Source organism: Penaeus vannamei, chromosome 28 (assembly GCF_042767895.1).
Source record: "Penaeus vannamei isolate JL-2024 chromosome 28, ASM4276789v1, whole genome shotgun sequence".
In the NCBI taxonomy this organism is placed as follows: domain Eukaryota; kingdom Metazoa; phylum Arthropoda; class Malacostraca; order Decapoda; family Penaeidae; genus Penaeus; species Penaeus vannamei.
The window spans coordinates 16,086,738-16,098,004 of record NC_091576.1 but is presented as its reverse complement, the minus strand read 5'-3'; the positions used below and the strand labels follow the sequence as shown (position 1 = coordinate 16,098,004).

Below are 11,267 nucleotides of genomic sequence, written 5' to 3'. Positions count from 1 at the left end.
AGCTGAGAACGAGAGAAGTAATTGCCTTCAGTTACTTCTTTGACAGAGCTACAGAGCGAGGTCTTATCGGTAAGCAACAAACTGGTGATTATTAAAGGTTTAGGTGATGTCCTATATGATAATTGTATCTAATTTTGTCTTATATGATATTTGATATAGGTTGAATTTACTATCATCCCAGATTTCTTGGAAGCTGGTAATTGCATCATGATAATAACAAAGTATATCTTGATAATCTATTGCAGATCCATTTAAAGGAGGAGTTCTAACAGTGCAAGAGTTTTTGCAAGCGGCTGTGCAGAGTGAGTGTATTTTTTTAATGTGAATTAGACATTTACATTTTATGTATCTGGATAATGTAAGGAGAAAAGCATTGTAATATACTCAGGGTTAGAAAGTTGAAGTGAAATGTGAAATATTATTTTAAGGGGATTAATTTGGACAGAAATTTAATAAATGTTAGTTTTAAATTGACGTGGGATCTGAGAATCTCCTGCTCTATTGTTTATTGCATTTGGGGTCATATATGTGTTGTTGTTTTTTCAGACTAAAAGAATTTAAAAAAAACTTGGTTTGTAATCACATTGGATTGAAGCTATTTTTATTTTATTTAAATTTTTATAATAATCCTAAAACCATAAAAAATAGACTGCAAATTAAAGAATATAATTCCAGAAATATTATGTAAGGAGAACCCACCCATCCTACCCATGTTATGTTATTCTCAGTTAGCCTGACAATTTTCTGAGGAAACTATAAGAATTTTACTTTTCCTTTGTTTACTAAAAAGAGAAAAAGTTTACCTTAGTCCTTGAAATTATCTCCTTCCATTATTTCATTTTTTCTTTAGTTTTGGTGAATTCATGTAAACGTAAGAGTCAAAAAAAGGGAATATTTTCATAACTAATTTCATCCTTTTTCCAGCTTGTAATATTCCTAATGCTGAGCAGCCACTGGCATGCCTAGACTTGACATATATCAGTGCATTCCTCACCAATGGCTATGGCCTTAAGGGTGAAAACACAGTGAAAGTAAGTTCAAAATGCTGATATCTGTGAAGTTATTGAGCTTTTATGATTTTATATGGAAAAATACATTGTTATTGATATTGTTTTCATGTTTTATTGATGTGATAGTTTTGTTTTGTTTTATTTTCTTATATATGTATTAATATTTTATATATATATATATATTTTTTCTTTCTTTCTTTCCTTTTTTTTCTGTTTTCTGTTTTCCATCATGGTTTAACCTTGCCAACTTCTGTCCTATACCTTCTCTTTAAGTCTCCATGGCTCTCAAAAATAGCCAGCCACCAGTGGCAAATTACTATCTGTGGCTGATTTTGCCACCGGCTATTTTTAGTCTAGTCCCAAAAATGAATTTTTCACCCCCCTGCCCTGCTGCTATGCAGGGCTGGCCACTTTTCCATAGCAGCATTTCTGCCATTTTCTAAACATTAGATGCTAAAAAATGGATATAGATGATAATTTACTGCTTTTGCACCATGCTATACTCTACAACTTTGAGAACCCTGCATCTTTCTTCCATTTTCCCAAACCTTTCTAACTTTTCAATCTCTTCTGTCCACATTTCTCTCTTCTCTACTTTACCCTGTCTTACCATTAGATGTTAACAGAGATCTTCATACATTTTCAGTTGTACAAGAAGATTGATGGCTACGAAATCAGCTGGGCCCTCGGCTTGGCCTTCCATGTCATAAATAATGGTATATAAGTGTTATCATTGTGATTTATGTGGGTATAGCTTGGAAACTAGTGAGTCCTAGTGACAACAGTTTTTATTACTGATGTGACTGAATGTGGGAAAGCATAATAAGGAAGTGTCATAATAGAGTTTTTAATTGCTCGCAATATGATGCGGCTTTTTTTTTATTATTTTTTTTTTTTTCTTTTTTTTCTTTTTCTTTTCTTTTCTCCTTTTTTAATGTAAAGCTTGTAAATGTGTAGTATGTGTATGTTTGAATGCATGCAAAAGTGCCTGTTTGGATGTATGATTATTTGTGCTGACATCTGTAATCCACAATATGTTCACATACATATACTCATTAATATGTTTATGGATATATTTTATGAGAAATAAATAAATTTCAAGACCAAATTTTCTAATTCTGAAAAAGTCAGTAATGTATGCAAGTATGGAAATATTCAAAGGTGAATTGCTGTCGTAAAATAGATTTCAGCGGAATGTGAATACAGGACATCTTGTGTGCTAAGAAGACCATACTGTAATGCTTCTCAGGTCAGTCTGTAGGAAGAAGAGTGTAATATTTTGACTCTATTCTCAGGAGATAGATTCTTTTCCATATGAAGTTCATGGGATTATTGTATAGGAAGCTCTAATTGATGAGCCTGTACTCTTTTTTAAGATGCAGGGAACATGTAGTGCATGTGCTACTCTATGATTGTTATCTTATGAATTATTTCATGAGCTACTACTGAGAGAGGTAATGATTTTTAGAAATGCCTTCAGGGGATACAGTAGCTTTAGGTCATTATGAAAAGAATGTATTCATGGCTTTTTTTACGCTTATTTTGGCAAATACTTCATGCAATAACTTTTAATTAGATCTTAGGATATGAGGAAATTGTGCATTACACAGGAGCAATAATGTGGATAGTGATGTTTATGTATGGTTGAGTAATTTGTTCATTTGAAAAATTTTGTGTGTTATTAAGAAATGGGAAATCCATTTCCACAGTACATTTTTTTTTTTTTTTTTTTTTTTTTTTTTTTTTTTTTTCCCCCCCCATAAATTGCCACCTTTATATGTGGTTGTTTCTGAAACATATAGCTCAGTATGTGTAGAAATTGTTCCTTGAAAATTACAAAAGGCCCTCCAGTGAAGATGTTGGACTTGTGAAAATTATTAAACTTGTTGAATGCTGTCTTGAGACTTGTTGCTATCAGAGATATTTAGGATGAGTTGCTGTTGGTTATATTGTTGAAGTTTGCATTGTATTCTTGTTACCGTGGCTACTGAACTTAGATTGAAAACAAGAAACAAGTGCAAGCATGCTCAGTAGTACAAGTATTGTATTAAATTTTGGGGTTACCAAGAGTTGTTGAAGTGATGTGTTCGTATGCGCTACCACGCAGATATTTTTATTATATTTTGTGATAAGAAATGCTCGCAAAATGTTGGAAGGAGTGAATGTATTGATTTAAAAGAGGATATTCCATATGTTTGTTCTGACGTATTTTATCATATTTGTTGTGTATATAACATGGGAGTTCAAAACTTTCCAAATGCCATCCAAATAGTATAAATAAAGATTGTGATACAGGTAATATATGTTTTGGCAAGATCAAATGTCCTAACAAATTTCAATTTAGGTAGGTTACTCTTTTAAGTTCCTTTTTATTGTAATGATCAGTGATGATATTTAGTAAATAACATCAGAATAGATAAGTTTTGTCAAGAGGTCTTTGTGTGTGTGTATGTGACACACATGATATGTTATACGTATACACCAGACATATTCATGCGAGTGCTTATGACGTATTCTTGTGTGTGCATACAACATATTCGTGCGTGTGTATATGACATTTTCGTGCCTGTGCCTAGGACATTCATGTGCGTATATACGCTGTATTCATGCGTGTGCATACATATTCTTGCGTGTGCACATGACATTCATACGCGTGCATACGACATTCATGCTTGTGCATATGACACTTATGCGCATGTACACGACATTTATATGCGTGCATACATATTCATGCATGGGACATTCATGCTTGTGCATGTGACGTATTCATTCACATGCATGCAACATATTCACGGGCATGCATGCGACATTCATGGGCAGGGATGCGACATATTTGTGCACGCCTATGCGACATATTCATACACACCAGTGCGACATATTCATGCACGCCCATGTGACATATTCATGTGCACCCATGCAACATATTCATGCGCGTGCATGTGACATATTCATTCACGTGCATACGACATATTCATGCGCATGTATACGTGTTTTATGTTGTATACATGTGCATACAACATATACGTATGTCTGTGTGTATAAATATATATATACACATTTATACACACATGCATATACACATTGCAAATTTTGATGGTGCTAATGTGCGTAAAATCTTAAAGCGCAGCTTTGCACAGGACACAGGTAATGGTGAATGTTTGTGTTGAATGAGAGATAAGGAAGAAAACAAGTGAGTAAATGAATAAATGAAAGTTATCCAATTGCCATACACATTAAAGCATGTCTTACCATTATAGTTACATTCAAATATCTTAACTAAAAGGATATTGATAGTTTAACTTTTGTACCTTGATTACATGCTTTTGCTTTTTAAGATTGTACGAAAAGTTACAACTTGATTTGTATATCTAGATAACTTTGAACAAGAGGCCAGACCTTAAGTTAAGATTTTAGTTGTTTATAATAATTTTCCACAATGGGAATGATAGAAAAATGTTGACGTTCAAAAGTTCAAATACTTTTTTGTTCCCTATTTAATACCTATATTTTTTGTTATCAAGTATTTGGGAATATTAATTCAAACTCATCAATTATTGTTCAGGTACTTTATTTATTGTGTTTCACATCACACATATTTCCAGACATATTAACCATAATATATTATAAATTTTATTAAACTGTATTTAAGTTTAAGGTTAGAGAAACTAAAGATTTTTTTTAAAGGTTAGTGTATTGCTTTGTTAATATTTTTAGAGAAATAAAACCAGAAACACTGATAATCATCAATCATTAGCTTAAAAGAAATCAAGCATCAAATATAAATCTTAAAAAATATTGTTATAATCCATTTTGATAAAAAGAGCCATATGATTTACAATGTTACAGTCCATTGTTTCCTGCTTTGGTATCTTCTGATTTAGTAATGTTATTGTTATTAGCTTAATTGTTATTGGAATCTGGATAAAAGTGAAGTTCACTTTATGTTATCAAATAAATTGTCCATGAATATTTATGTTGTTTGGTTTTCCAGTATCTTTCAAATGTGGTTAAGTAAAGAAAACTGGAGAAATGTTTTGCAGAAAAAAATAAAGAAAATTAACTTCCGGTTGATTATGTACCCCAAAAAATGGAGGTAGGAAAGGTAAGAAGCCAACATCAAAGTAACAGAAATGAAGAGGAAGAAAATCAGAAAAAAGCAGGTAGTATACTGAGGTACAATTTATGACCAAAGATAGTGTGGAAAGAATTGGGAACGGATCTTCCATTGTCACTAACTTTCACTAACTTTAAATTCCAGTATTTATTGAATATTTCCTGCCTCATCAACATTGAAGGTCATGAGCATTGTATTCAAGATTTAGCAATAAGGTTAGGCATGGGGGCAAAGCCCCATGTAAGAAAAGGTCATACAGCACTATGATAAAGTATTGTGGCAAAAAAATTTAAAATGAGTTAACAATTAGGACAAAATATGTCAGATGACAAAGGTTGTAGAGCACTGTAGGTAAGTATGGTAGTGAAAAAGGTAAAGAGGGAATAGCAAATGGTATATAATGGCCACTCAAGACTCAAGACTTTCATTCTTTTAGGAAGTGAACAGGATAAGGAGATGAAGAAGAGAGAAATGGAAAGGGGGAGAAGAAAAGAACATGCAAAATTTGTTTAAGCAAGGACTGAGGTCCAAGGTAGGGGTGATCCCCAACACTGGGCCTCAAGTCTGTCTCCTAAACCCCCTCATGACAACAATGAGCAAAGGGATTTGGTGGGAAACCTACCTAAGAAAGAAATATCATGACCTTTGGCTCCTTAATTTTTCATGTAATATATATTCATGTATAATGTGTAGAATAATCATGTTTATATAACACATTTGTACCATAGGGGTAAATTTGACTGGATAGGGGGTTAAAATCCTCCTAAGTGTGAAACTAAGACTTATTTGGATTGAATAATTTGTTTATAGACTGTTGAACAGCAGTAAAAAAACACTATCACAATTATTCTTTTTCCCAATTTTTGTTCGTACTGTGGATTTTAGGGTAATTAATCACTGTGCCAATGAATGATATAATATAAAACACAAAATTTTGTTAATGTCAACCAAATTAACATATATGTGCACAATTAATTTCTTATTGTCTGCCTTTAGTTACCAACACAAAGTGTGCAGCTTGGTGTTTAGTGGACAAAATGTTCCAGTATTAGATGAGAATTTGTCTCTTTTACAAACAAATATAGATCTGAGTTCACTATTAGTGTACAAAAGTTACCGGTGACCAAAACTAATAAGTAGTGTGATAAATACTGATTATTTACTGAATACTGATTATTTACTGAATACTGATTATTTACTGAATAAATTTTATCGAGTTAGTAATACTTTTAGACCCTCCCCCCCATTTCATGCCCGTTGGCGTGGGGGGACTTAGGAGACAGACTGAGGCCCAAGGATCACCCTTGCCTTTGGTCTTAGGCCTCACCTCAACTAATTTTGCATGGTCTTTTCTTCACCTTTCCTTTTCATTCTTTTCATCCCTTTCTGTCCACATCCTAAAATGTGAGAGCCGTGCTGAAAGGATCAAAAACTGGCTTTGTGTCAGTTCTGAATGGCCTTTGTATTCAGTTTGCTATTCTCTCTTTACCCTTTCCGCTACCATATTAACCTACAGCGCTCCACAACCTTTGACATGTAACATAATTTGTCCTAATTGTGAACAAATTTGTAATCTTTTTGTCACAATACTTCATCATAACCCTGCATGACCACTCCTTATCTAGGCACTTTGCCCCTAAGCCTCACCCTATTATTATATTTTGTATATGCTGCTAATGACCTTAAATGTTAACACGGCAGAAATTTTTCAATAAATAAATAAAATACTTTTAGAATAGTCCTATTTGTTAAATGGAAATACTCATACATATACCATGAATAATAATTTTCAAGTTTAAGATAACATTTTTCAATCCAATACTGTTAGGACCATGTAATGACCACAGCAGTTTTGTTTTGTGAATTGTCTTTACACATATGATTCCATGACCTCACCTGTGTCCTCACATGATTTCCTCTTTCCTTGAGTTTTGGGGATTTTTTTCCTAATGCTATCAATATCTTTATCATTCACATTATGACTATAAATTTAATTAATTAATGTTTGAAAATAAATGTCCAAGACATCAAAGGCCATGTAGCACTATGGTAAAGTATTGCGTCGTAAAGGGCAAAGGAGAGTTAAAGATTACAATAGAATGAGTTAGATGTCAAAGGTTTAAGAACGTTATACGATAGTAGGGTAGTGAAAAGGGGGAATAGGGGAATAAGTGAATTAGAGCAGATATTAGTTTAAAGGGGAGGGTACGGTGATTGAGTGAATTACAGTGTATCTGTCACTGGGGAAGGTATAGGAAAAAATGTTCAAGGAAGAATAGAGATAACTGTTGAAGAGTAACAGAAAAATATGGGGAGAGTGGAGGTGCTGTAGGAGAGGATGGTAAGGAAATGGGAAAGGGGGAAAGTAAATGAAGTAGAGTATTGATTAATAAGTGGGAAAGGTTAAGAAGGTAGAGCAATTAAATGAATTGCATTGTATCTGTGACTATGGAAGGAATAGGGATAATAAGAGATAATGATAGATATGGTTGTCTTAGTAGTAGGGGATTAGGTATCTGAGGGTTGAGATAAAGGATCAGGAGTAGGTGAAGTAGTGTCTGGGGGTTCAATAGGGACGGTGGTGTCTGGGGAAGGGTATTGTGATAAAAGAGATTCATGTGTGTATCCAGGAGGGAGTGGGAGGGATAGTAGGGAAAGATAAGTTTTTTTTTGTTTTTTTTCTTGGGGGGGGGGGGGGTATGGGTGGTTGAGAGGATGAGGTATTTTGGGCAGAGGTTGGGGGAATAATATAAGGGGTAGAGCAAATGAGTGAATTGCAGTGTATCTGTGACTATGGAAGGAGTAGGAAAACACAGGTGTCTGTTGGAGGAGGAAGAGAAGAATCTAGGGGTTGAAAAGGGAGATTGGGGAAGGTAGTGAAGCATCAGGAGAAAAGAAAAGTGATAAAGAGGATTCATGAGAGTATTCAAGTGGAAGTGGTAGAGGGGGTGGGGTATGTTGAGAGGGTGTAGGAGGAAGGGGGCTGGAGGGAACTTGGGAAGGAGGAGGATGAATATCTGCAAATACTTTAAATGCAGCAGGAATAGGAACAGAGGGATTAGGGGGTGGATGAGGGAATGGAGTGTTCCCTTGGGTCATCTTTATGAAGTTTTGGATATTTTCAAGGGTTTGTGGAGGGGAATTTGGTATAAAGGACTGAGAAACAAAGGTTCTCAGTTCTATGGGTACATAGAGGGCAGCAGGCTGTGGAGCGCTAATGTTTGGGTGGGTGGCATTTGACATTGACGAGGAAGGGGTTGATATTGTCAGACATGATAAGACAATCCAAGCTAATCTTGGCAATACTGACGTGGGATTTACGTTGGCCTCTTGGGGGAAGAGTGTAACACTGTACTGCTACTGCATCATATTCACCAAGGCTGGAAAGTAGGAATGGGATAGAAGAAGGGAATAAAGAAGACACAGAAGAGGAAAGAAGAGAAGAAAGGACCAAGCAAAATTAGTTGAGGCAAGGGCAAGGCAGGAGTAATCCTCTACATTGGGTCTCAGTCCTCATCCCCTAAGCCCTCCCACAACGACAACGAGCTAGGTTTTGGGAGGGACATTATGACTATGATAATGTTATAAATAATACTAATAGTAATAAAAAGTAACATTTCTGAAACAAGGAAAAGAGTACACAATTGAGATAAAAATTAATTCATTGATGATTGAGCATTTCACCAAACTATATTTTCTCTACTAGTAGCCCGCATTGGTTTCTTTAAACTTTGTAAACAGCCATATGACATAGAGTACTGTGGTACAGCTTCTATATATTTTTTTGTGTGTGTCATACATGCACAGATACAGTATAGTGCATGTATACATATTTAGATGTTTTCCTAAAGCTAATAACACAAAGGCTAAATAAATAACAAATGATGAAAAAAAATATTTTTAATCATAAATCACATTTTTTTAGATAAAAGTTACCATATAGTATATACTATGTAATTCAGTAAAGATATAAAAATAAACTTTATTCAATTTTTAAAAAATGAAGTGAAACATCAAAAAAGAAACTGAAAAATATATAAATTATTATAAAAATGGAAACAGTATCTATGAAATCTACAGAAAACTTAAGTCTTAATAATATACATGAATAGTTATATAACATTCCATGGGACTGATAGCAACCTATACATAATATCATGTCCAAACTTCTACTACAGTTATGTTGTACCAAATTCTTTCCTTACCATTAATCTAAGTTAGTAGGCCTATTAAAGATATATATGTATATAAATATACATATCCATTATCCAACATTCTTGCTGCTAAATTGTTTCCAGGGAAGAGGATGCATAGATACAACAGGTCTAAATAGTTATCAAAAAAGGAATTAACAAAAATCTATCTTAACAAACATTTTTCAGTAAATTACTGAAGAGCAAAGATAATGAGAATAGAATGTACGAAGCTGATAAAAAAGAGAAATGAAACTAAAAATTCACACAGTTTCAAGATAGATTATAATCACGGAAGATCAAATCCACTACCCGATAACCAACTGTGATACCAGTCTCACCACAATGTATCATTCCTTTGTAAGAAAACCAAACCAAGTATGAAATAAAAAAAAAGGTAACAAGATACGCACAGAAAGTAATGAAATTCTGTGGAGTGCTCTGAGAATTCACAAAATTGAGCCCAACAAAATCCCTGGAAAATACACTAGAAATTTGGACTTTTCTGTCAATACATGCTCTAGATGCCACATGTAATCCAGAGAGATATGCATTAAAAAAAAAGAAGAAAAAAAAGATCAGAAACAAAAACTCAAGAGTTTGAAAAAAAAAAAGTAAGACAGCATATTTTCATTGAATCCCTGAAAAGAAATCACCTTTTTCATTTAAGAGAAGTCAAGTAAGGGAAATAATGATACACCCCGAAGCTAGTATGAAATGGTGAACGTTCTTATATGAAAGTAAGAGCAAAGACCAGATGTTAACCCCATGACGCCGGGTGGCATGTACATACATGCCATGGCTGTTGTGGACAAAGTAGCAGGTAGCATCATATCACAACCATTCCTGCAAAGTTGGCTCATTGGATGGAGCTTGTTTTTCTCCAACAGCAGCGGCATCATTGCCCACAAACTACCAAATGAACCAAGCAGGGGAAGCTGTTGATACACGCTAACATCCTTGCTATCATGTCCACATGCCAAATTTCTTTACCCGGCGTTATTGAGTTAAAGAGTGCAAGAGAACCTGTTAAAATGCCAGTTAAAGTTCATTTCTCAAAAGTATTAAGAGTCAGCTGTAAGAATAAACTGAAATTAAATGGGGAAAACAATTCTCCTTAGTTATTGTATGTTGAGAAAAAAGGCTAAGTATGGAAGGTAGACTTAAATCAAGAATTCATCAAGTATATATTTTAAGATTTTTAAAAAATGTTACCTAACTAGTAAACTTATTGCACTTGAATAAATAGTACAGATAGAACTAACTATAATGTTTCATATTGGTGATGGCAATACTGGCTTTTCATATTTAAACAGGCATATGAATAAATCCCTTTGATATTGCCAAAACTCCATTGCAGTTCAATGCTATATCTTAAAGTGCAAGATAAAACAATAGTTCTGTAATATACTCACTCAGATTAAAAAAAAGGAATAAAACAAAAGATAGATATTCTATAAATCCTGAAATCTTACAGGCTTTAAGAAACAATAACAATAAAAAATATATATAATAAAACAAAAAAACATTTTCAACATCAAAAAAATATCTCAACCCATAAAGGAAACTTCCTATTCAACCTGTACATCAAAGCAATGGAGAATGGCAAATATCTAAGCAATGTTTCATGTGTTAAACCCTTGTGTGCTCTAACTGGACACATTAGCTGGTCTCGGCTTCCACTAGCGTCCCTTACTTGACTTCAACTTAGGCACACGATTCCCAATAGCTGAAAGTAAACAAGGATATTTAAAGACATCTTCATTTTGCATGAAAAGGCTCAGACAATATAGCTTTCAAACTGATTGTAGGTATTCTTTGCTATGTTTAAACCATCACTAGATTTACTAATCAAAAAATCTTTCCAAAAAGAGTTTTAACAGAGGAAAAATCTTGAAACAAAATATTCTCATAAGATTATAAGTGGATTCTATTACTCCAAAAAGTGAG

The 11,267-nt window shown here is 33.9% G+C and overlaps 2 protein-coding genes across 3 annotated transcripts in view; one reads left to right on the top strand and one right to left on the bottom strand.

The window, feature by feature from the left end:
* NTPase (ectonucleoside triphosphate diphosphohydrolase NTPase) overlaps positions 1-4,979 on the top strand; it is a gene marked incomplete in the record, with an annotated part of 27,602 nt that extends 22,623 nt beyond the window's left edge. Inside the window, 4 exon segments of the mRNA XM_070141329.1 lie at positions 1-69; positions 246-302; positions 925-1,031; positions 1,657-4,979. Of these exon segments, the coding sequence (XP_069997430.1) occupies positions 1-69; positions 246-302; positions 925-1,031; positions 1,657-1,734 (311 nt within the window).
* A 4,028-nt stretch (positions 4,980-9,007) lies between these two features.
* LOC113803116 (8-oxo-dGDP phosphatase NUDT18) overlaps positions 9,008-11,267 on the bottom strand; it is a 23,043-nt gene continuing 20,783 nt past the window's right edge. Inside the window, exon 8 of one of the 2 annotated variants that reach the window (XM_070141330.1) lies at positions 9,008-11,267. This exon is cut by the window's right edge and continues 982 nt beyond it. Coding sequence is in view for 1 of the 2 variants with exons in the window: in XM_070141331.1 (XP_069997432.1) it covers positions 11,025-11,046 (22 nt within the window). In the remaining variant the exon portion in view is untranslated. The other variant, XM_070141331.1, reaches the window with a different exon arrangement.